Here is a 25,417-nt window from a genome sequence, read left to right as displayed (position 1 = left end):
TGTTCCACATATCCCATGAAAAGGCATAGCTGGGATCCATGCAGGTTCCCATAGCAACACCTTTAATTTGGAGGAAGTGAGTGAAGTCAAAGGAGAAGTTGTTCAATGTGAGAGCAGGTTTAACACATTGCTTGGTCTCCCATCTCAATAAATTAATTAATTAATTCGTTTTTTTTTATTTTTAAATTTGGAACACGTATATCTTTTAATCTACACCAAGGCACTTAAATTTAGATGCCCAAGTTTGGGGGAAAAAGCGAGAAATACTCACCAACCAAATACTTACCTGCTTTCTGGTGATGTCACACCAATTACTTTTTACTTCTTTACACTCACCGGTCCTTTGTAGCCTCTCCACGGGTCCCCGCCCACCTTTAAACCAGCCTCTCCCATGGGTCCCCGCTCACCTTTAAACCAGCCTCTCCCGGGAGTCCTTGCTCACCTTTAAACCAGCCTCTCCCACCTTTAAACCAGCCTCCCCCGTGGGTCCCCGCCCACCTTTAAACCAGCCTCTCCCGTGGGTCCCCGCCTACCTTTAAACCAGCCTCTCCCCTGGGTCCCCGCTCACCTTTAAACCAGCCTCTCCCGTGGTTCCCCGCTCACCTTTAAACCAGCAGCTCCCGTGGGTCCCCGCTCACCTTTAAACCAGCCTCTCCTGTGGGTCCCCGCCCACCTTTAAACCAGCCTCTCCCCAGGGTCCCCACCCACCTTTAAACCAGCCTCTCCCGTGGGCCCTCGCCCACCTTTAAACCAGCCTCTCCCGTGGGTCCCCGCCCACCTTTAAACCAGCCTCTCCCCTGGGTCCCCGCTCACCTTTAAACCAGCCTCTCCCCTGGGTCCCCGCCCACATTTAAACCAGCCTCTCCCCTGGGTCCCCGCTCACCTTTAAACCAGCCTCTCCCCTGGGTCCCCGCCCACATTTAAACCAGCCTCTCCCCTGGGTCCCCGCTCACCTTTAAACCAGCCTCTCCCCTGGGTCCCCGCTCACCTTTAAACCAGCCTCTCCCCTGGGTCCCCGCTCACCTTTAAACCAGCCTCTCCCGTGGGTCCCCGCCCACCTTTAAACCAGCCTCTCCCGTGGGTCCCCGCCCACATTTAAACCAGCCTCTCCCCTGGGTCCCCGCTCACCTTTAAACCAGCCTCTCCCCTGGGTCCCCGCTCACCTTTAAACCATGCTGTTGAGGATGGGGAGGGCGGGGAGGATTTGTAGGAGTCACATATAACTTTTTATTGACGTTTATAAAAAAAAAATTAAAAAAAATATATGAAGATGTTTAGGAAGTGAACCAAAAAAATGGGAAAAACACAAACCATTTTATTTTCTATAGTCCTAACAAGTCCCAGGAATAATGTAAATACAGATTTCCTATTAACGTTTAGTGGCGTGTTGATAGAAACACGAGTTATGTAATGATGTATAAAATTTGCAGGAAGCTACTTTAAAAGAAACTACTACTTGTTTATTGAGAAAGACACAGAAAATACTTCGATTAAACTGATAATGTACAATTTTGATTTGGTATAATTGTTTGAAATAGGAGATTAACAATTGAGTGTTCAATGAAGTTTGTCTCCCACTATTTAATTGGGAAGTACCTAAAATAATTCAACACTTTCCGTGATAGGAGCAGGGATTAATACTGTCTTGTGGAGCGTGTGTGAGAGAAAAACATTAGAAGCGAAATTCGTAAATTACATCAACATATTAGTAAACATTTCCAAGTCAGTCTGATTGGTTCTCCTGTCCAGAAACAAAGATGAATGTTTATTTCTGTTAAATCATAGCTTTTCCTACTTTTTGTTTTTAATTCGGTGACCTTGTGTATGTGTACATGGGGGTGTGCTGGTTCAAGAAGACGACGTTTATTAATGGAAGTGGTTGAAGTTGGAAATACGGAGACCTGTTTTTGTTCAATTCTTTTTAATATTGTGAACTAAAGAACTACAGCACTTTATATTTGTTGGTTGTCTGATTGCATTGTGATTAATATTCTAATGACTTATGTGGACGTACAGCACGTCAGCGCCATAGGAAAGCCACTGCTCCTGCAGCTTGTGCAGCCGTTGCTATAGTGACATGAGGGATGGGCTAATATGTTGAAAACTTTAAAATTAATACAGATTGCACAAATAGATATGCCTCTTTCAGCTCACCTTGGGCTTTTGGATTGTTTGTTGATGCATAACCGTGTAACTGAGTGACGTTTCTGAAGTGTTAAAGTATTATTATGCAGTTCTTTTATATCCCAGTCATTTCTGACATTAAATAGAATGTGTACATGACAAACTAAAGGCTTTTAATTAATTCTACCATAAACAAACTTGCAGAATGGGCATGTAAATGACAAATCAATTTCAATGTAGTTAAGTGTGAGGTGGTGCACTTTGGTAGGAGGAATAAGGGGGCTACCTACTCCTTGGAAAATAAGTCTAAATGGAGTAGAGGTGCAAAGAGATCTAGGGGGTATAGATTCACAAATCATTAAAAGTAGGTTAAAAAAGCCATAAAAGTTCAGATAAAGCAATGGGGTTCACTTCTAGAGGAATAGAATTCAAAAACCGAGAAGTTATGTTAAACTTGTATAGAACCTTGTCTGATTGATTCTCATGATTTGAGGCTGGGGTGGCAATATGGCATTCCTGTATATATACTTTTAAATGATTGCTGTTGTTGTTGTAAAAGTTGTTGGTATTGTTTTAAAATTTGCTCACTGACGAAAAGGTGGTGCTCAAAGGAGTTTGTGGGCCGCACAGTGCAAAAAAAAATTAGATGGAACATTGCTTGGGACATTTTTTATTGTCCTCCTTCCACTCCTTCCTCCCCACCCCCAGTTTAAAAAGCAACTGCTTTGCTGTAGCGACAGGAAGGAAGATAAATGACAATTCTCTGCAGCTAATGCAATACAGTAAAGAGGAAATAAGTGTTACTTAATTTTAAAATTGTATTGATAGTAAATGTCTGTGCATTAGAAAAAGTGACTTCAGCGACCAATTTTAAGAAGCTGCAATATCAAAGAATTCCTGTATGACTAGTATGTTTCATGATTTCACATTTAGCTTTTAGTATTCAGTTCTATGTACTATATTGATTTTTAAAATGTTTGTTTCTAGTTACTCATGGGTGCATAGTATCTACAGTCAAGCTCTTTATGCCAGATGGTATGGAAGGCCGGCGACGATCTGAGTAAGTATGTCCAACAAGCTAATGATGTGTGTGCATGTGGGAGAGAGAGAAAGGCCACATTGTAGTTGATGTTTTTTAAAAACCTGCTAATGTATAAGCTCTGTGTACTTTGATTCTGTTAACAATTAATGAAGCTGGTAGATAAGAGCAAACTGATAATGGAGAAAAGTGAGTATGCATGTATTGTTTTAAACAAGATTCTACCTTCCTCTATTTGCAGATGCTCCCTAACCTAAGTGTTTCCAACATTTTCTGTTTTTACTTCAGGTTTCAAGTATCTGCAGCATTTTTGCTGTTTGTTTTTCCCAAAACAATGTTTGTTCTGACCAGTGTTAATATAGTAGTAAAAGCAAAACACATAAATCAAATTTAGAATTAAAATTTGAGTCAATTACTGGGTACCAAAGTGACTGTTTAGCAGTATTTAGCTTGGCCTTTCTTGGGCAAATCTGTATTTGAACAGTTCACAGAATCACAGAAACCCCACAGTGCAGATAGAGGCCATTTCGGCCCATCGAGCCTGCACCGACACATATCCCACCCAATCCCCGTAACCCCTACACCAACACATATCCCACCCTATCCCTGTAACCCCACGTATTTAATCCCCCTAACACTAAGGGTCAATTTATCATAGCCAATCAACCTAACCCGCACATCTTTGGAGTGTGGGAGGAAACCGGAGCACCCGGAGAAAACCCACGCAAACACGGGGAGAATGTGCAAACTCCACACAGACAGTCGCCCGAGGCCGGATTCGAACCCGGGTCCCTGGCGCTGTGAGGCAACAGTGCTAACCACTAGGCCACCGTGTTGCAACCTGTAAGTTCCAGAGAGAGTGTACTTTTGTACCAAGGGAGTAAAGTAAAAATTGCCTTTTTTCCCCATGTAAGTCTTTTTGAGGAAGGTGTAATTGGTATTATGAACACATATTTAAAGTAATTACTATTAATATCAGAGATGATCTTACTCTAACATCCTAATAATTTAATGTTGTGTTTTTAATGATTTCTTTTATATAAACATAAAATAAGAGAGATAACCTTTGTCATATGGATGGACCAAGTTAGATATCAGACGATCAGCAAATTACCTAGACTCAACAATCTCATTGAATGGCGGAGCAGGCTCAAAGGGCCGAATGGCCTACTTCTGCTCCTATCTTCTATGTTTCTATTTAATTTGTATCTAGTTCTGCTGATTTAAACCATTGCATAAAAATGTCTCTATCTATATCTATCTAATGCTGGGTTCAAATCAGCAGGACTAGTTTTGAAATATATATAGTTATTAAGTCTTGTATCTAAGATGCAATTCTTGTCTAAATTACCATTATTCCTACATTACAATGTGAATTGACACTTATATCAACATTTATAATGGAAAAACCATATGTAAACCTCTTGTCTGCCATATAGGTTGAGGCCTCAGACTATTAGAATGAACTGTGATTCAACTTCTCTACCATCCACCATTTTGCCCTCCTACATACTCTACAGAACTCGCCTCTACCTACCACATAAGCACACCACACCAGCTGTAATGCTATGTAATGAGCTAACTTTCACTATCATTACCTCTGCTCCTGCCAAAATCCCTTCCTAGCTCATTTTTCTGCCTGCAGAGGGTATCGCTGTCAAAATGCACTGCCCACCCTGCTGCCCATAGCCTCGTTGCTAATATCAACTTTTTAAAAACTGTCTTTGCTCAAGTTTCTGCCCATACCACTCCCAACTATGTATGCAGTCTGTGCCTAGTAATCTGCTTTTAAAATTCTGCAAATCTCTCTGGGTTAGACGAGGAAAAAAAATAGCCTGAGTTCCTGATTTTGCTATCCAGTGAGCTTTGCTGGAAAGTGTGCAGGTGAGGATAAGAGTCCCAAGGGACACCATCAAGGTTCATATTTACAGAACGGCTACTGAGTTTGTTTATATTAAAAAAAGTTACACGGGGAAACTAATGAGTTAATTCCTTCAAGTACAGCTACCGTTTTTGAAAAGCATTTGCTTTGTCTTTGAATTATGATGTGAGGAGTTGTGTTTTATTGCAGTACATGCACTTTTGATTGTTTATAAATTATAGATTCATCAAAAATGGGCATGTCCATGCAGCACATACTGTTTTTAACTCTGCAGGAAGTAGTGCACATTCTGCACTGGTGTGCTGGACATTCAATATAGAGACCTGAGTTTGAATTGCAGTCATTCAGCATAATGCTTTATTAACCAAATGCCAGTGCTTTTAAAAGAAAACACAGTTTAGTCAGTATTCTGCAATATTTTGTGCTGTTTTCAATCCATGAATTTGAAAGTTAAGTTTGTGAACCCTTTTTTAACTTGAGTTGCCACTACTCGAATCTCCATGAAAATTGTAGCTGTTGAAATTTGGAACTTGGCCAAGCATCTATGTATAACGGTGAAAAACACCCAATCTTTGTGGGTAATATTAAAGTAACTGCTTCACCTACAATAAGCTCTATGAAATTTAAAGTTATTTGATTTTAATAATATGTGGCATCATTAGCTGGTGTGCTGCATTTCTTCTAATGGAGAGGCAGTCATAATTTAGTTAAGACTTTGTCCCTCTTAAGCTGTGCCAGCTTCCTCATGCATGGAGCAAGAATGGTATTCCATAGTTACCCACTAAGCATTCTTGCTTTTACATGTGCCTTGCATGGGAATAGTCTGAATTTGTTTACATTGCTCTTAATCAGTTTTGTTCCTTATATGTACCTATCTTTTATTCAAAGCTTCAGCAGTATGACTGCAATGCCACATTGATGGATTTCAGTTGTATGCAATGTATTTTACTCTGGTACAGATGTACATTTTAACTGAAGCGAGTGTGCTTCTGTTTTTTAAGTGAACTACAGTTTAATATCTGCACTGTACTTCAGATTCATTTGTGTGAGTACGCTTAAAGTTTGAGAGTTCAAAATGGAAAAATATTAATATGTTGAAGAGTAGAAATTGTAAATCTTCTAAAGTGTTGTGTAGCTTCACTAGTATTTTCTTTAATTGACAGGTTGCTGCTTCATAATTGTCAGATGACTAGTACCAATAATTTTTGTTTCCGATTTGGAATGCTAGTTTTTCTTTACTTTTATTTATTTGGCTGGTTCAGGAAACTTTCAACCATGCCTGTTTTTGAAGTTGACTTAAATGCTGATTTTGTTTTGATGTAATTAACTGCTCCTGTACCAAGAGGGAGGCATTTCTTCCCAGCAATCTAACGTTATGAAGGATGATTGCCGCTAATTTTCTAGTCTCTCTTGGGATTTGGTTAAGTTTATTTGTTTGTTTTCAAAGTTTGACTCTAAAATTTGTGTATATCAAGTTCATGTTGCAGTGGAAACTCTAAAAGAATGTTTACCACCATTTATATCACACTTTTTATGACCAGTTTGGGAGTGATCACTAGAAATTTGAAGCCTTTTTAAGAAGTAATATAAGTACTCATGAAACCGAGATTTAACAGATGACTACCACTAACATCAACATCCTACACTGCCAAGCATCAAATAGTGGTTCTAGGTGCAACAATAATGTGCATATAATTTACTCCAATTTATTTTGAGAATTAACTTCACAATACCTTGAGTTCTGTTTCAATCAAAGGAAAATGAGTTTAGCACTTGCCGATTGTCAGCTTTTTAAAAATATACTCTATAGGATGTTTGCAATGGGAATGGAAGACTTTGCTATTTCGGGTCCCCTGGTGCCACTATTGAGTTGCTGCAGCACGTGCTAGGTGCAGACTAAATCATTTTAACTCTGTCCCGTCAATTCCCCTTGGCCCAATTCAGAAGAGAAGCCCTCCTGCATAGGTGTAATATTTCACTTTCACACACTGATCATCCTTGTGGTCTTTCCGAAATTGTTTATTGGTGCAAAATTAGGGACTTTTCTATTCTGTGCCATTCCCACTGAGAACTGCATTGAGATTGCTCAAATATGAAGGACTGTAACAGCCATGATTTAGAAGGATGTTTTCATCTCGCTGGTCTGGGCTGGATTAAAACTCCAGTCCTGGGGTAAAAGACCGTAGTTCATGTGGAAACCAGTGACCGAGATAGGAGTAGATTCGAGGTCCAGTCAAGGAATTAAGTTTTAAATTAAAGAGCAAAACCTAAATGGTAGTAATCTCTAGATTATGCGGGACAAATGAACAAGGTGGGGGCTGTTACCCAAATAAGAGTTCTGTGCACAAATGCATGTAGCACAAGAAATAAAACATGAGATGGGAGCACAAATTCAGCTTCAATGGTATGATGTAGTCATTGCAGAGACCCAGCTACAAACTGGGCATGATTCAGAGTTAATTATTCCAAACTATTAAGATATTTAGAAAGGACAGGGAAATTGGGAAAGGTGGATGAGTAGTAATTACAGCAGTAGAAAGAAGGAATTTCAGTAAGATGATCAGGCAATGGAAACAATATGGTAGGAATTATCTACAAACCTTGTGATCGTAGCGATGTAGTATGGGTATGTATAAATAGAGATTAGGAATGCATGCAGCAAAAACAAATAGTTATGATGGGAGATTTTAATTTTCACTGGGAGAAGTAGAATAGTTCAAATAGTTAAGGTAATAAGTTTCTAGAATGTATTCAGGACAGTTTTCTAGAACATAAGAAATAGGAGTAGGAATAGACCATACGGCCCCTCGAGCCTGATTTACTGTTCAATAACAACTTTTCCATCAACTCCACTTTCCCACCCTATCCTCATAACCCTTGGTTCCCTTCGTGCCTAAGAATATCCTCAATGACTGAGCATCCACAGCCCTCTGGGGTAGAGAATTCCAAAGATTCACAACTCTGAATGAAGAAATTTTTCTTCATCGCAGTTCTAAATGGCCAGCCCCTTATCCTTAGACTATGACCCCTAATTCTAGACTCTCCAGCCAGGGAAAACAGCACCTCAACATCTACCCTGTCGAGCCCTCAAAGCATATGAGAGTGTTGTTGCAGCTGCACTCAAGAAGGCGGCTCACCACCACTTTCTCAAGGGCAATTAGGGATGGGCAATAAATGCTGGCCTTGCCAGCGACGCCCACATCCCAGGAACGAATAAAAAAAAATTATGTTTTAATTAAATCCCCTCATTCTTCTAAACTCCAGAGAATATAAGCCCATTCTATTCAATCTCTCCTCATAGGACAGCCCTCTCATCCCAGGAATCAATCTAGTGAACCTTTGTTGCACCACCTCTAAGGCAAGTATATCCTTCCTTAGGTAAGGAGACCAAAACAGGTGTGGCAGCAAAACTGCCTTACTCTTGCACTCCAACCCCCTTGCAATAAAGGCTAACATACCATTTGCCTTCCTAATTGCTTGCTGTACCTGCATGTTAACTTTCTGTGATTAGTGTACAAGGACACCCAAATCCCTCACATTTAGAACCGGAGGGAGAACAAGCCATACTATATTTAGTGATCAGCAACAGACCAGAATTAGCTAACAATCCGAAGGTATGGGAACATCTTGGGAATAGTGATCATAATATGATTAAATTTGATACTAGGTTTGAGAGAGAGTTACAGCCCAGTTTTCAATTTAAGCAATGTAAACATTGAAGGGATGAGAAATGAATTGACTGCAGTAAACTGGGCTGAACTGTAAATCTACACTCAAGAAGTATTTGCTTACAAAACCAGTAAATACCCCTAAGAGGTAAATGCTCCACTTGTGTAGTTAAGCAGCCATAGCCAACAAACAAGGTGAGAGACAGTATAAAGCTAAAGCCAACAGCAAATATTTTAATAAATGTATTAAGAAAATGTCACCCCATAAAGACAGATGCAGCTGTGACTGCAATGGACGATTAGGAAATGGCAAATCTGTTAAATGAATACTTTGGAAAAATAAGTCATGGGGAGGAATTTGGTTGACTTATTATGAGTTTTCAACAAATGGTAATGGCGAAAATAAAATAACTTAAGATCTCCAGGACTTGATGGTTTCTACCCTAGTGTATTAAAAGAAATAGATGAGGAAATTGCAAATGCATTAGTCATAATTTTTCAAAATTCACTAGGTTCAGAAATTGTGCCTATGGATTGGAAAATTTCAACTGTCACTCCATTGTTTAAGAAGGGAGACCAAGAGAAACCAGGTAACTGCAGACCTGCCGGTTTAACATCAGTTGTAGGGACGTTATTAGAATCTATCAGGAGGGACGATCCCTTGGAGTTTTGAATTTTCTTTTTGAAGTTTGGGAGATGTAAAAGATTCCACAGCACTATTTGAAGAAGAGCAGGAGAGTTCTCCCAGTGTCTCCCTCCCTTCCTTCCTTCCTTCCTTTTCTCTTTTCTTCCTTCCTTCCTCTTTTCTCTCCTTTTTACTCTCTTTTTTCTCTTTTTTTTTCTCCTTCCTTCCTCTTTTCTCTCCCCTTTTTACTCTCTCCTTTTTTTTCCTCTTTTTTTTCTCCTTTCTTCCTTCCTCTTTTCTCTCCTTCCTTCCTCTTTTCTCTCCTTCCTTCCTCTTTTCTCTCCTTCCTTCCTCTTTTCTTCATTCCTTCCTCTTTTCTTCATTCCTTCCTCTTTTCTTCATTCCTTCCTCTTTTCTTCATTCCTTCCTCTTTTCTTCATTCCTTCCTCTTTTCTTCCTTCCTTCCTCTTTTCTTCCTTCCTTCCTCTTTTCTTCCTTCCTTCCTCTTTTCTTCCTTCCTTCCTCTTTTCTTCCTTCCTTCCTCTTTTCTTCCTTCCTTCCTCTTTTCTTCCTTCCTTCCTCTTTTCTTCCTTCCTTCCTCTTTTCTTCCTTCCTTCCTCTTTTCTTCCTTCCTTCCTCTTTTCTTCCTTCCTTCCTCTTTTCTTCCTTCCTTCCTCTTTTCTTCCTTCCTTCCTCTTTTCTTCCTTCCTTCCTCTTTTCTTCCTTCCTTCCTCTTTTCTTCCTTCCTTCCTCTTTTCTTCCTTCCTTCCTCTTTTCTTCCTTCCTTCCTCTTTTCTTCCTTCCTTCCTCTTTTCTTCCTTCCTTCCTCTTTTCTTCCTTCCTTCCTCTTTTCTTCCTTCCTTCCTCTTTTCTTCCTTCCTTCCTCTTTTCTTCCTTCCTTCCTCTTTTCTTCCTTCCTTTCTCCCTTCCTTCTTTTCTTCTTCCTTCCTCCTTTTCTTCTTCCTTCCTCCTTTTCTTCTTCCTTCCTCCTTTTCTTCTTCCTTCCTCCTTTTCTTCTTCCTTCCTCCTTTTCTTCTTCCTTCCTCCTTTTCTTCTTCCTTCCTCCTTTTCTTCTTCCTTCCTTCTTTTCTTCTTCCTTCCTTCTTTTCTTCTTCCTTCCTTCTTTTCTTCTTCCTTCCTTCCTTCTTTTCTTCTTTTCTTCTTCCTTCCTTCCTTCCTTCCTTCCTTCTTTTCTTCTTCCTTCCTTCCTTCCTTCCTTCTTTTCTTCCCCTTTTCTCTTCTTCCTTTTTTCTCTCTCCTTCCTTCTTTTCTTCCCCTTTTCTCTTCTTCCTTTTTTCTCTCTCCTTCCTTCCTTCCTTCCTTCCTTCCTCGTTTCTCTCTCTCTCTCTCTTCCTTCCTGTCACTCTTATTCCATGTAACTTTGTGATATGTAATCTATGATGAGGCCATTATGAACCTTTGCTAAATAGAGTTCAGATATTGATTACTCATGGAACTAAATGTAATCCACTCAGATTAAATTATTCTGCAATGATCACAAGATAGCTTTAAAGTATTTTTGGAGATATTCAAGATTGTATGATCCTTAAATATGACTGATATATGTACAGTTGCTTTCAGTGCAATGTTCTCTGATACTTAGATAATGTAATTTATTAAATGCTTTTCAGAAAATAAATTCTGGCCCTTTCCCATTACGCTTCCTCTGTTAAAAGGCAGAGAACGTCAAAGCTCATTGGTACAGCTGTTGAAGATTTTGCAATTTCTGCAGGACAAGTTCACCAGGAATAAGTCATTCACACGCGAAGTGCATTTACAGACTTCCAGTGGAGTTGCATATTCACACGAGTTGATCAATGATAATTTATTTTTACTTCAACTCTTGTTTTCAGGTGTAGTAATTCTAAAATCTCCACTAGTGTAGAGAGAAAGAAAAGTCAGTGAGTTTGGTAGTGAAGGTGTTTTTTGCAGTTTTATCTTACCTGGTATTTCTTGTCTTTTAGTGTCATCCAGGCTCCTCTACCACTTCCTGTTGAAAAGGTGAGTGGTTCATTTATCATTTGGATTTTTTTTCCCCATGTTAAAGAAATGGCTGCAATTGATTTATTGAATTGTGACTCCATTCACACACACTCTCCTTGTTGCTTATTAACAGAGATCTCTAACTTATTTAAAAATATCACCACTCCCAAGATCTACACGTTGATCTGTCATTAAATGGTTGCCAGCATAGCCAACTGAAGTCAAAGTTAATGATCTCTGTTTACAAGATTTTTTTTTTAACAAGAGGTACTAAAATCGTGCCTGTGAATGAAGAGGTGATCAGTTGCTTGGATGTTTAGATTAATAAGTTAATGTCAGATGCAGGAAAGTGTAAAACCATTCTATTGCTAATAAATTAATAATAATTGCTTATATTTTGTCTTTAAAACTCAAGCCAAATTTGTCCACTGTAATGAAATTGGGACACCACATTATCAGACACTCTAAAATGGGTTAATTGGGACCTACATTCGTTGATCAAATACTTATACTTTTGTATGGAAAATTAACCGTCTGCAGTGTGGTTTTTTTTCATAATAGTCTAGAGGATTTTCTCCATTTATATTATAAGATACCTGAATATTAAAATTATCTAATTTTATGAAAAGTTTCTCACATGGAGGTACTTGCCTCAAGCTTAGAGACAATTTTCTCTTGGCTCCCTACCGAACAATGGAACTGATCACCCAACAGCTTCCAGCCTTCATGTGCAAGAGGAAGTCTTGAGAAAGTCTGTCAGAATTGGCAAGTGCTTCCGTGTGACACTAATTTATTTTGCATAATGATTATTTCTGTAACATGTTGGAGCACTATTGGTGTTTCTTTTAAGAAGCAGTGCCCTGTTTTGTGGCCTGTCTTTAACTGAAGGGACGATTTCATCTGATCATTGTAGCCAAAATGTAAATGTGACGTTGAAGAGTATGTTTACAATTTTGCTGCCAATGGGAGGAAATGTTCCTTCATTGTGACAGTTACAGAAGCAGAACAAGGCAAACTGAAGATTATATTCATCATGAACAACTGAAGTAAACTGGATTTCTTGCAGTTTAAGGCTTCCTCTGAATCCCATGATGCACATGTTAAGACTACTGCAGATTGTTAAGACATCTATTCTTTTATGGGTTATATTACACTAATTTGCTAAGTTAAAAGCAGCACTTGCAGTATGAAATTTATTTCAGTACCTAACTAAAACTTCTAATTTAGCAATTAATATTTTCTCTCAAATGAAATATGCTTGGAATGGACTTCCATCAGAGTTGGTGCTAATTCACTAAGCTCCTTTAAAGAAAAATGTAACATCCTTCAAGTTCTCAAGATGTCCCAAAGTGCTTCGCAGGCATTTCATTACTTTTGAAGTGTAATCACTGTTGTTTTGAAGCAAAATGTGGCAGCTAATTTATGCACAGCAATGTCCCACAAACCATAATGAGATAAATGACCATTTAATCTGGTTTGGTGGTGGCTGAGGGAAGAATGTTGTTCAGGATACCAGAAGAACATTCTCTTGCGCTTTGAATAGTGCCATGGGATCTTGTACATTCACCTGCATAAGTGGATCCAGATGACAGATGCAACATTACAAACGTTGCATGAATATCTAGCTGGAAGTAGGATTGAAGGTTATAGGGATAAATTTAGGCAAAGGTGATTAAATAGATATGGAGCGCTTGTGGTATTTTATTCAATACATAAGAATATTTGGGGATAGCCTGTTTGAAGTACCTTTTTGGAAATTTTACCTGGTTTAAAACTTTAGTTTAGGTTTGGTGACTGCTGTGATGTAATTTTCACATAATATATTGGAGGAAATGGGCTTGATTAGTCAAAAGGCTTTATCCCATTCCACGAGGATGCTCCACATGTATCCCAGAGCAGCTCCATTCACTAACGTGGATATCACCCTTCATTCTGGACTGGGTGGCAGCCTTGAGTTAAGTCATTACTACTGGTACCAACTGTTCTTTGTTTGGGTAGTTCTATAGTTACTTAATTGACCATATTTCTTTTAAATAGACAACCATTGTTTTCCTTCGGTCAGAACTAGGTTTGTGTATTATTCCTTCTCCCTCTCTTTCACCTCACCCCAACTTTTCCCCATCCTGTACGTGGACTTATTTTGGAGGAGTGTTTCATAGGTGTTGGTATATCCAAAATGGCCTTTTTTCAACTGTGGGGACTGCCCAAGCTTTGCCCACACATACGCATTTTCAGCTAAGGTTGCTGGAAAGTGAATTGGAGTGGGAACAACCACTGACTTAATTTTTCTCCTTTCCCTAGCCCAGAAACACTGAGATAATCATTGATACCCCCCTTACTGCCACCCTGGCTGAGATTAGCTGACAGCACAGTGCTAAAGATTAAATTTGGGCATTTGTGGTTAGTTTAGTTCAGTGCTACACCACGTGGTACTTTTACTTACTGACCCATCAGGAGAGTGGTGGTTCGTATATGTTTCGATAAGTACAAATAAATAATTGTAGATATTCTGGCTGGTCTACGCTATCTCTTTATTTTTGCACTTGGAGGGTGAGGGAGGAGCAAAAAATAAATGCGTTTCTTTTGTATTTTAATAATTTTATTCCACTGAGAAATTGGGAACCAGCACCTGATTACATACAAGCAGACATGCTTTTGATTTGGAATCTCAAATAGGTTTAATATCACTGCACAAAGGCATTAAAAGAAGTTCTTCAAGATTGGTCCCAGGAACGTGGTTATTTTCATATTGTCACTAATTGGCTCCTCATTGGTCCCCCCACCACCGCCGCCCCCCCCCCCCCCCCCCCAAAAAAAAACAGGAATTTCACACACAACTCTCTGCTGAAACAAAATGGATGAGTCTTTTCTGAAAATCTTTACTGTTTCAGTAGCTCAGCTGTATCATACTGCTTTAAAATGATTATATTGAACAAATGTCTCCTTCACATTCCCAGGTAGCTGCTAATTCTCCCAGTATGTACTCTCAGGAACTATTCCAGCTGTCACAGTATTTACAGGTAAAACCCACCAGTGGCTGCTGCTGTTTACTATTATAGCAATACAGTTCATTTAATTGTATAGTCTTTTCCTGTTCACTAAATAAACCATTTGTCATCAACTTGTTCATGTATTATATTCACAAATTTTTACATAACAATTTCTTGTATATTTAATTGTGCAGCTAATGGAACATTTTATAAACTGTATCCTACTATTAACACTTGAAGGTAACACTTTGAATGGAAAGAAGGACCTAATGGTGCCTAACAAAAATGGGAATTTTAGATTCACGTAAAGTAAATGCAAGGGCGGGGGGGAGATGTTGAAGAGAATAGGGAACATAAACTGATGCTTTGGTAAATATAGATGAGCAAATAATGATTGTTGACCAAGAAGCAGGAATAGGACATGCAAATACAGTGTAACAAAAATGGATAAGCTATGACTGGAATCATGAATGCTTATAGACTAATACAAGAAGAAAATATACAAAGTTAGTTGAACTGTTGCCATTGTCAACATAAGAACATGATTGTGAGCAGAAGGAGAGCACAAGATGGAACTAATTAGGTATACAGCGTTTTGCAAATCTAGAGCTATTAAACTAGACCGGAGAATGGTATTCACATGGGATGAAACAAGAGCTATTGAAAGCTGGAAATAGTAGCAGAACAAATGAAATGGAATAAAATCTGAGAGGGCAGGAATTAGTAACGAGGATAAAAGTCATTTTTGGCAATTCTTATCAATCACCAGCTGAAGGTTATGAATAACTTGATGTTCAGACTATACAAAATACAGTAATCATGGGAGGTTTCAGTATCCTTGAGGTGAAATGGACTGACCAGAAAAAAAATTGATCTCTCTCTCCCAAGCCCCCCACCCATCCCAGTATGACGTGGACCAAATTGATTGCTATCTCTCCTTGTGGTTCAGGTTACTTTTAATAAACAACTTTTGCTTTAACCTTGTCTGATGTACTACTACATTAAAGTTGCTGATTTTCCAAATGTCAGGAGGCCTTACATCGAGAACAGATGTTGGAACAGAAATTGGCCACCCTTCAACGGTTACTAGCCAACACCCAAGAGGCATCAGACAGTAGCTGGCAGGTACTTTCAAACTGTAATACATTTTGTAAATGCCTCACTTTTTAGGATAGTTTAATCAATGCATTTTAATAAGGAAAGAACAAAGTTTTTCATTCAACCATTGAAGAATTTTTGTTTTGATTGATGGGGTGGAGAGAGAAAATTCACCACAAAAACCTTTATAAAGTGTCTTGAGTTGTTAAACATCTGACTATTCTTCCATATTTCCGTGTGTTGTTTGAAGCCCTCAGCCTCTCAAATTCTTTGATGTTTTTGCTCAAAGCTGTGATTCTGTCAGCTGAAGGCAAAGCCTGCAGTTTGAGCATGTGCAATGCACTCTACTTTCCGGTATGCTGCAGGAGTATTTTCAGTCGAACTGAGGAAATGCTTGTCTTCAGCATCTAATAGTATCTGTTTGGTTGTTTTTCAAAATTATTTCAAGAAAAGTTAGGGGACAAATTTCAAAAGCATTATTCGGATAAATTTCATGTTGATATTTTATTTAAAACTCTGTGTTTGTGTGTAAAGCAGAAACTAATGCAAGAAGCACACGAAACATGACACATACCTGTGGCAGCTTTTGTGTATGTTTGAAGTCCAAACAATCTCTCTCAGATTGGAAAAGAGATATTGTACCTTTGCACACAACAATATCTTAGTTTGTGTGTTTTTGAAAATGATTTTACTCTTGTGCATCCCAGTCATTCCCCCTGGTATGCCTCCCCCACCCCCCCCCCCCCCCCCCGGCCCAATCTTTGCACCCTCAAGTCCAAAGGGTGCAGACTTTTGAGCATATCTGGTGCACAATTCATGCAGCCATCCATCACCAAATCTGACTGGACCGCATCAAGTGCTATCAGGTATCGCACTTTGATCGACTCTTACCTATTCAATCATAGCCAGAGAAATCTCCAGCGATTCCTACTCCTCCCACCCATGTACCGTTGCCTCCGGAGTTGCCCAAGAATCTATCCTTAGCCCCTTCCTCTTCCTTATCTACAGCTGCCCCTTGGAAACATCATCAGCAAATATGGGGTCAGCTTCCATCTGAATACCGCCGATACCCAGCTCTACCGCTTTCAACCCCTCCATTATCTCCGTGATGTCCGACAGGCAGTTTTGGCTAAGGTGCAATTTCTGCCAGCCATCATTTTTGGCCCCTACGACAAACTCCATACCCTTGCCAAAGATTCCACTCCTCCCCAGCCATGGTTTCCTGCTGAATCAGACAGTTTACATATCCTCTCCATCACAAAGACACCACCTGCCACCTCCGGATCATTGACCAAGTCTACCACTGTCTCGGGCTGTTTGCTGCTGAAATCCTCATCCATGCCTTTGGTACCCTCATCCACTTCCAAACACAACTATTCCATTGCTCTCCTTTGGCTCTGCATTTATTTTTTTCCTTGCACCTCAGTGAAGTGCCCTGGGACATTGTTTCTTTATTAAAGGCGCAATATAAATGCAGTTGTTGCTTTAAATGCAAACTGGATGAGTTCATTTAAGCTTTTACAAAAACCTTCTAACTTCATTTTTCAAATAGAATTTGACTGAATAAGTTAATGTAAATCAGTTGCCCCAATAATATATTGGGCCTGAATTTGTGGTCGGAGGCTTCCCGCGGGCGGATGAGTCTGAACCGCAATAAAACTATGAACTTACCTGATCGTCCTGGATCCATGGAGATTCATATTCCTGGGCCTATCTACATATGCCTACGTAGAGGCCCATGTACCCCAGGGGCGCATACGGTTCTGTCAAGAAGATTGTTGACAGATTGCAAGTTCTGGATTTTTGCGCATGCTGTCATAGGCCCCTGAAAGTCTGGGCCGTTATGTCGTACATGGTAAATACCCATAATGTTATAAAACAATGTATCCTGAGACCTGCCAATTCATTTGCATTCTCTCTCTCTCTCTCTCTCTCTCTCTCTCTCTCTCTCTGGGTATGCTTTAGAATATGGCATCATTTAGAAGTTATGGGCCTTAATACATTTCTCTCGTTTCATAATACAGGGGTCAATTTGTGCATTGGAAAGTAATTCAAATGAAATGATTCTCTTGCTGATCGGATGCAGTCGTTTTTAATTCCAATCCATTCTTATGCAGAACTTCTGTTTTTTCCCGAACTAAAGTTCCTTTAGTTTTCTTAAACTAAAGTAGAGGAAAAACACAGCAATAATTAGTTTTCTACATCATTTTGGCCGCTTGCTTTTTCTTGGGCCCTTTGTGCCATATTTAGCACTACTTGTGTTGCATTAAAACAGAAATGATGCATTTTGTTGGGTTTGGGTTTCTAGAGTCGGTACCATTAATTTAGCCAGCATACTATAATCTGGATAACTGAATCCAGATGTTTCTCTCTCCACAGATGTTGCCTGACCTGTTGAGTGTTTCCAGCATTTTCTGTTTTTATTTCAGATCTCCAGCATCTGCAGTATTTAGCATTTGTTCCGGATGGTTTTTTTAAAGGGTTGTTGTATACGAGTGTACCAGGATGATCTATACTTATTAATGTATTTGCAGCATTTAACTAATGTTTATTTTATTGCTGGCTTACAAATATGGGGACAATTCAATACCCCTCAGTATTCTTTAATGGTATTTTATCTGTACAATTAAGGTTACAGTGCTTTATAACTCTGTAGTCAGATCTTGATCAGGCTCCAGTTTGGAGTAGTGCAAGAACCTTTCTCGGAGATGGCATCATTGCTTGCGTTTGACACGATGTGGAATATACCTAGAGTGTAATGTCAAACCTGGTTTAAAAAAATATTTCAGCACTTGATAAACCTAAGCATTATTTAAGACATAATTTGCATTACATTAGTGTTGGTGCAGAACAATTTTGCTCTGGATTAGGAATTATTCTTGGGGCTCACACTACTATTTTAATGTCTCTGCGAAGCAAAACCGCTTTGTGTGGGAGCATTCCTGCACTCATTGTTTATATAAAATGTGATGGCTGTCCATGTGCATAGAAATAAGTGTGCACAGCTCTCCTTTGGTCCTGAGTTTTTTTGAGGATCGGGCAATATTTTTTTTTAAAGTGCCAGGCTGCAGTTGATTTTCTCGTTCAGATTGATCGTAACCATGTAAGTGCAGCCCAAAAGTCTTCTCAAATTCAAACTGGGTACTTCTGGATAATGACCGAAAATGTTCTTTTCAGTGCTTAGTGCAGCCACGTTTTTGTGGATCTTCGCAGGCAAGGGAAGAAATAATCATTCTTCAAATCCGACTTTACTTTTTTCTTGCTTATACATGAGCAGTTTGTTAAGCAACCAAAAGTAGACACTTGCATGTCACCCAATGCTGATAGCATAGGATCCCAAATCACATAATAGTACAGTACAATGTGAAACATAGTACAGTTTTATAAGGTGCTGGAACTTAAATCTTGCCCATTCCCTCCTTGTTGTAAAATATTTTTTTTTTTTTTTTTAACGGTTTTTAAAAAAAAAAAAAAAATTTATAGAATGACAAGTGGGTTGAATGCCAGTAGAGAAACTTAACCTTAAAACTGTAGAGAAATCTTGGTCAAAGCACTCATTTTTAATGTGCAAGCTATAACAGGAGATTTAACTAGATTCTTGGGTAACTTAAATTGAAATGATATTTTCTCTGGTTTTCTGTCTTAATGCAGGCTTTAATAGATGAAGACAGGTTGCTATCAAGGCTAGAAGTAATGGGAAACCAGTTGCAAGCGTATTCAAAGGTAAGTAATGTCGTTAACTGTTTGACTAGAATTATATCAGAAATGAGTGGCTGTAGTTGTGAAGAAAGACTCCAAAAGTTGGGGCTTTTTAAATTGAGCAGTGAAGGTTAAGGGGGTTCTAAATAGATTTTCAAAATTATTAAAAGCATTGAAAGAAGAAGCAGTGAAAGATTGTTCCTACTGTTTGGTGAATTGGTAACAGGGGCATAGACTGATTATTATGACTAGAGGAATAAAGGAAATTCGTTGTTTTTTTACACACTAAGGGTCATTAGAACATGGAATGCTGTTAAGACTATAGCATCATTTAAAAAGGAATTGGATACGTCTTTGAAAATGAAGAATATAAAAGGATACAGAGAAAGGGTGTGGAAATTAGATTAAAATAGAAATAATTTGAACAAAATATTTCTAGTAATTTTATTGGTTGGCCTTCACTTGCCTGCTAATTGTTTGTTGGCAGTTTTTTTTTGTTGCTTCCTGGTTTTTCATTGGCAGCTTTCCTTCCCATTTAGTCTATTTGAGGCAATTGGCTTTATTTAGTTAGCAGTGTTGTGTTTGGCTCAAATTTCATTTTCATTTATATAAGAAAAACACACCTGGATTTCAAGTGTAACGGACATGTTCCGATGGCCTATGGATGCATACAAGGTGTAAAATTTATAATTGTGTAGATAGCACTAATCTAATGGCCCGTAATTTGTGGTCAACGGCGAAGCAAAGGCGCTCGCCACTGGCCCCGAAGAAAGCTGCCCCCAGAGATCTCGCAATCTCTGGTGAGAAGTTTGCCTTTCCCAACGTGCAATTCATTGTACCGCAGTATAATGGGAATCCCCAGCGAAGAGCTGCAGTGATGTCAACAAGCTGTATAAGCAGCCAATCACATTGAAGAATTCTTACAGACAGTAAGCCAGGAAATTAAAAGCTGCTTTTATCCCCACTTTTAAAAAAATGTTAGAGAGTGAAATAAAGATTGGAACTTTCACATGGGGATAAGGTAGAAGCTGAAATATCATGAACAAACTTTTAAAAATATTTTTTTTTTTTTAATTGTATTTTTTATCATAATGGAGAAATTTGACATTCTGCAAATATTTAAAAAAAAATTTCAGGGCCAGAACAGTTGTGTAGCAGTCAATACACTGCTAAAACCCCAGTTACACCTAATCCAATTAGGCTTAACATTTAATGGGGTATTTAACAGCAATATCACCACAGAAAAGCCCAAGTTTTCATCAGTTTCACTGATTCACTGATTGCCGGGGTGGGGGCTGGTGTTGTCCACAGTGCAGCCAGTGTCGGAGCAGTGAATGACTGACTGCAACTTCAGGATTTCCGCGTTTAGATGCGCATGTGCTAAATCCTGACGTTGCGGTCAGTTTCAGAGAGGTAATGACGTCAAACGTTGACAGCTCGGCGTCATTACCCACCACAAAATCCAAGCCAATGTCTGTATTTTATTGTTAATGACCTCTGTCCAACTATGCTGTTGTGTTTTTTTTAATGATGTGAATTTTCATAGTTATCAGTCTTTTACATTTAGGATCACGTTTTTAAATACTGCACATTAAAGAAAAATTTTGGCCTGTAGTAACTTAGTATTTAATGCATTTCAGGAGTTACAGAAGAGTTATTTGAGTTTAATCTGTATGCTTTTAACCAGATTAACCTGTAGCATATAATTCGATGTAAATCTCAACAACAACAAAAGTAACAGCTGACTCACCGAAGTAAAGTATAATGTGCAAAACAAGCCTTGATTAGGAATATTTTTGAAAATGAAAGAAATTTTTCCAATATATGATGCATGCAAATAAAAGTTATGTGTAACTGGCTTTTGAAGGATCAGCTCCACTAGGCTCCCCTATATGTTGTCAATTGAGTACATTAGTTTCCTTTCAAATGTAGTCAGTGTATTAGTTTCCTTTTAAATTGTGCGACGACAACCATAACTCACTGGCTCTCCATTTTTGTCCGACCTTTTGACACTCCCACTGCTCTTTCTCCTGCTGAAATCCTAATCCATGTCTTCATTACCCTAACGCTTCAATTGTCCAAATTTTATGGAGGAGGATTACTCTTGAGAATAATCAGGGATAGTCAGCATGGCTTTGTCAGGGGGAGATCATGTCTGACCAATTTGATTGAATTTTTCGAGGGGGTGACTAGGTGTGTGGATGAGGGTAGTGCAGTTGATGTAGTCTACATGGACTTCAGTAAGGCTTTTGACAAAGTCCCACATGGGAGACTGGTCAAGAAGGTAAGTGCCCATGGGATCCAGAGCAATTTGACACGTTGGATCCAAAATTGGCTTAGTGGCAGGAGGCAGAGGGTGATGGTCGAAGGTTGTTTTTGTGACTGGAAGCCTGTGTCCAGTGGTGTACCACAGGGATCGGTGCTGGGTCCTTTGCTGTTTGTAGTGTACATTAATGATTTAGATATGAATGTAGGAGGTATGATCAGCAAGTTCGCAGATGACACGAAAATTGGTGGAGTGGTAAATAGCGAGGAGGGAAGCCTCAGGCTACAGGACGATATAGACGAGATGGTTAGATGGGCAGAACAGTGGCAAATGAAATGTAACCCTGAAAAGTGTGAGGTGATGCATTTTGGGAGGACAAACAAGGCAAGGGAATACACAATGAATGGTAGGATCCTAGGAAGGATCAGAGGGACCTTGGTGTGCATGTACATAGATCCCCGAAGGCAGCAGGACAGGTAGATATAAGGTGGTTAAAAAGGCATATGGGATACTTGCCTTCATTAGCCGAGGCATAGAATATAAGAGCAGGGAGGTTATGATGGAGCTGTACAAAACCCTAGTTAGGCCACAGCTGGAATACTGTGTGCAGTTCTGGTCGCCACACTATAGGAGGGATGTGATTGCATTGGAGAGGGTGCAGAGGAGATTCACTAGGCTGTTACCTGGGCTGGAGTGCTTCAGCTATGAAGAGAGACTGGACAGGCTGGGGTTGTTTTCCTTAGAGCAGAGAAGGCTGAGGGGGGACCTGATTGAGGTGTACAAAATTATGAGGGGCATAGAGTAGATAGAAATTAACTTTTCCCCTTAGTAGAGGGGTCAGTAACCAGGGGTGATAGTTTCATGGTAAGGGGCAGGAGGTTTAGAGAGGATTTGAGAAAAATCTTTTTCACCCAGAGGGTGGTTGGAATCTGGAACTCACTGCCTGAAGGGGTGGTAGAGGCAGGAACTCTCACAATATTCACGAAGCATTTAGATGAGCACTTGAAACGCCATAGTATACAAGGCTACGGACCAAGTGCTGGAAAATGGGATTAGAATAGACAGGGCTTGATGGCTGGCGCAGACACGATGGGCCGAAGGGCCTCTTTCTGTGCTGTATAATGCTATGACTCTAATTGATTGCTGAGAGACTTTGGGCAGTAAGTACTTTACATTGATATATATCCCCAATGATTTTTTTTTAAACTGCCCTTCAGCAAAACATTGCCCATAACAGACTTGGTCTTAAATGGAGTACATTGTATTAAAATGAGTTAGCTTCACCCAAAATAAACTCATGATTTATGCACAGTTAGTTAACATCTTAATGTTATGTCTGCAATAAAGTGTTCTATTGACTTTTCAGAGATCATAATTGTGGAATAATGAAATGCTGCTTGCTTGGCACACAGAGATTACACAATTAAATTGTCCGCCTCTAATTTCAGACGGAAGGGAATGGAGCCTAATGTAAATGTTTAGATCCAACGCAGCTAACTAAATCTTGTAGAGACTGCAGTTTGCAGTATGGTACAAGAACTTAAATTGCTATGCCACCACTTCGAGAGATGTCTCAGTGCTTTATGGGGTGGTGGACAAAAGCAATACAAACTAAGCAGTATAGAGAAAGGGAAAACATGTTTGCAAGCGGGTGGGGAAGGTAAAAGTATGGTAAAGTAGAAAGGTCTCTAGGAGGCTTTTGAAATCACTGAGGGAAATGACAAGACATATGCTTGGGGAATGCCAGAGGGCAGAGGAACAGTGACTGAAGCAGCAACTTTTGATGGTGAAGCCGGGAATAAGATGGTGTCAGTAACATTGGGTGTGCTGAGGGACATGCAGCTGGAGGATATTGCTGAGATTGGATTGGGCAAGGATATGAAGGTGGGGACAAAGATTGTAAAGTTAATTCACTGGGACATGGGGAGCCAATTGGGTGATGAGGAAGGGGTATTTTTGCAGGTGTGAATAAGCATTAAAGGATGAATTGTAGCCTGTAGAGTATGAAAATGGAGACTGCCAAGTAGAGTATTTGGAGAATTGAAGAGTTGGGGTAATGAAGGCATGGATTAGGATTTCCGTAGGAGAAGGAGCAGTGGGGACAGAGGTCGGACAAAAGTGGAGGCCAGTGTGCTGTGATTCTCATCGCACAATGTTGTTCAACTTTTGCAAGTATGGTTTCAGTGCTGTGGGAGGAGCAGAAGTCTGATTGAGAGGAGAGGTAGGAGAGAGAATGAATTCCAAGACTTGGGAGGAAAAACGAGATAGTTGGAAATAATGGAAGGATTGAGAGTAATTGCAATGCAGATTGAATTTTGAAAAATCCCAATTTTATCAAACTTTTTGACCAACTACGTTTAGACAAACAATCACCGTCTATAAAACACATTTTTGATGAAGTCAAGCCTCCCAAACAGCGACTAAAATCTCCCACATGAATCATCACCTTCAAAAGAGAAGTGAAGAAAATTGATTGACTTAGTTTAATTTTCCATCAGATATCTGCATTGTGTTCTGTTCTTTTGGATAAAAATTGCTTTTTTTTTAAAAAGTGTTAATGCATAATGGAGATAAAATATTTTTACCAGCTTTCTGACTTTAAATTGAATCAATCAATCAATTTTAATGCAAAGTCTTTGCTTAACAGAGTGCCATTGTACTGGCTAAAATTCTTGGGTGGGGGGGTGGAAAAAAGAAGTGCAAGTCTTGATGTTAATTTTACAGTACATTGTGCAACTAAATTTTAATCCATATATTTACCCTTTCTGTCTGTACCTAACAGAACCAAGGTGAAGATGGCATAAGGAAAGAGTTGGTGGCATTACAAGAAGACAAACACAGCTATGAGACAACAGCCAAAGAGTCCTTGAGGCGGGTCCTTCAGGAGAAAATAGAAGTAGTCCGGAAGCTCTCAGAGGTGGAGGTAATTAGATTGCTAAAAATTCCTTATTTTTAAAAGCTAGAGTCAGTTTTATTTTAAAAAAAACCTTGTTGTAGTAACTTAGAATACTGCTTCTAGACCAGTAAGATAACTAATTAATTCTTAAAGCATGCACACTGTAGATTTGCCCATCTTGTTTAATGTAAATTTTAGGTCCAGATCAATGCGTACAACATGGGTATGTGTTGAGACTACAGATTAGAAATGTTTTTTCCCCAGAGTAGTAGATAGGCAAATAGTTGCCTGTCAAAAGTAGTTAGTGTCATGTGAATTAATTTCTCTTAAAATAGTTGTAAAGGTGATATTTTCTATGGAATACTGAATCCAATCCTTCTGAGACAATATAATGGCATTTGTGAAATACATATGGTCAGGAAGTTAATTTGGGGAAATTCCATGATGGTGTATGTTGTACATGGTGTTGAAAGGCGGCGGCTTCTGTTGAGTGACTTTTTGAAAGAAAGATTATTTCCGTACTAAAAAGATAATGTGATTGGTTTTGGACTTTTTTTTGAAGTTCCTGAAATCAGCTGCTTTAAATTCTGCAGGGTAATAAAAAAAAAAGTGTAGTGCATATTTTGATCCAGAGATGCCAACATTTCAAAAAAACATATGATGAACATTCTGTCTTGGGTTCTTCTTCTTCTTAGGCAGTCCCTCGGAACCGAGGATGACTTGCTTCCACATTAAAAATTAGTTCTCAGGTGACTGATGAGTCCAATGCAGGACCAACAGTCTCTGTCACAGACAGATGGTGGTTGAAGGGGCCGGTGGGTGGGGTGCTTAGGTTGACGTGCGCTGCTTGTGCTTGGCTTCCGCTTGCTCCTGGCGACGAGACTCGAGGTGTTCGGCGCCTTCCTGGATGCTTCTCCTCCACTTTGTGCGGTCTTGGGCCAGGGATTCCCAGGTGTCGGTGGGGATGTTGCACTTTTTCAAGGAGGCTTTGAGGGTGTCCTTGATGCGTTTCCTCTGCCCACCTGGGGCTCTCTTGCCATGTCGGAGCTCCGAGTAGAGCACTTGTTTTGGGAGTCTTGTATCGGGCATGCGGACGATGTGGCCCGTCCATCGGAGCTGATCAAGCGTGGTCAAAGCTTTGATGCTG

General features: G+C 39.5%; 1 protein-coding gene across 17 annotated transcripts in view; it reads left to right on the top strand.

Annotated features, from left to right (window-relative positions):
* slmapa (sarcolemma associated protein a) overlaps positions 1 to 25,417 on the top strand; it is a 222,540-nt gene that overhangs the window by 72,775 nt on the left and 124,348 nt on the right. For all 17 annotated transcript variants that reach the window (XM_086001576.1, XM_086001573.1, XM_086001588.1 and 14 more), the window contains exons 3-8: positions 3,112 to 3,184; positions 11,303 to 11,339; positions 14,279 to 14,341; positions 15,341 to 15,436; positions 19,061 to 19,132; positions 24,157 to 24,297. In XM_086001576.1, coding sequence (XP_085857702.1) covers positions 3,112 to 3,184; positions 11,303 to 11,339; positions 14,279 to 14,341; positions 15,341 to 15,436; positions 19,061 to 19,132; positions 24,157 to 24,297 — 482 coding nt within the window. The remainder of the gene's footprint in view (positions 1 to 3,111; positions 3,185 to 11,302; positions 11,340 to 14,278; positions 14,342 to 15,340; positions 15,437 to 19,060; positions 19,133 to 24,156; positions 24,298 to 25,417) is intronic.

This window comes from Somniosus microcephalus, chromosome 11 (genome assembly GCF_052327205.1).
Source record: "Somniosus microcephalus isolate GS21.2 chromosome 11, FLI_Smic_1.0, whole genome shotgun sequence".
Lineage (NCBI taxonomy): Eukaryota > Metazoa > Chordata > Chondrichthyes > Squaliformes > Somniosidae > Somniosus > Somniosus microcephalus.
The sequence above is the reverse complement of the archived record's forward strand: the minus strand, read 5'-3'. Positions and strand labels throughout refer to the sequence as shown.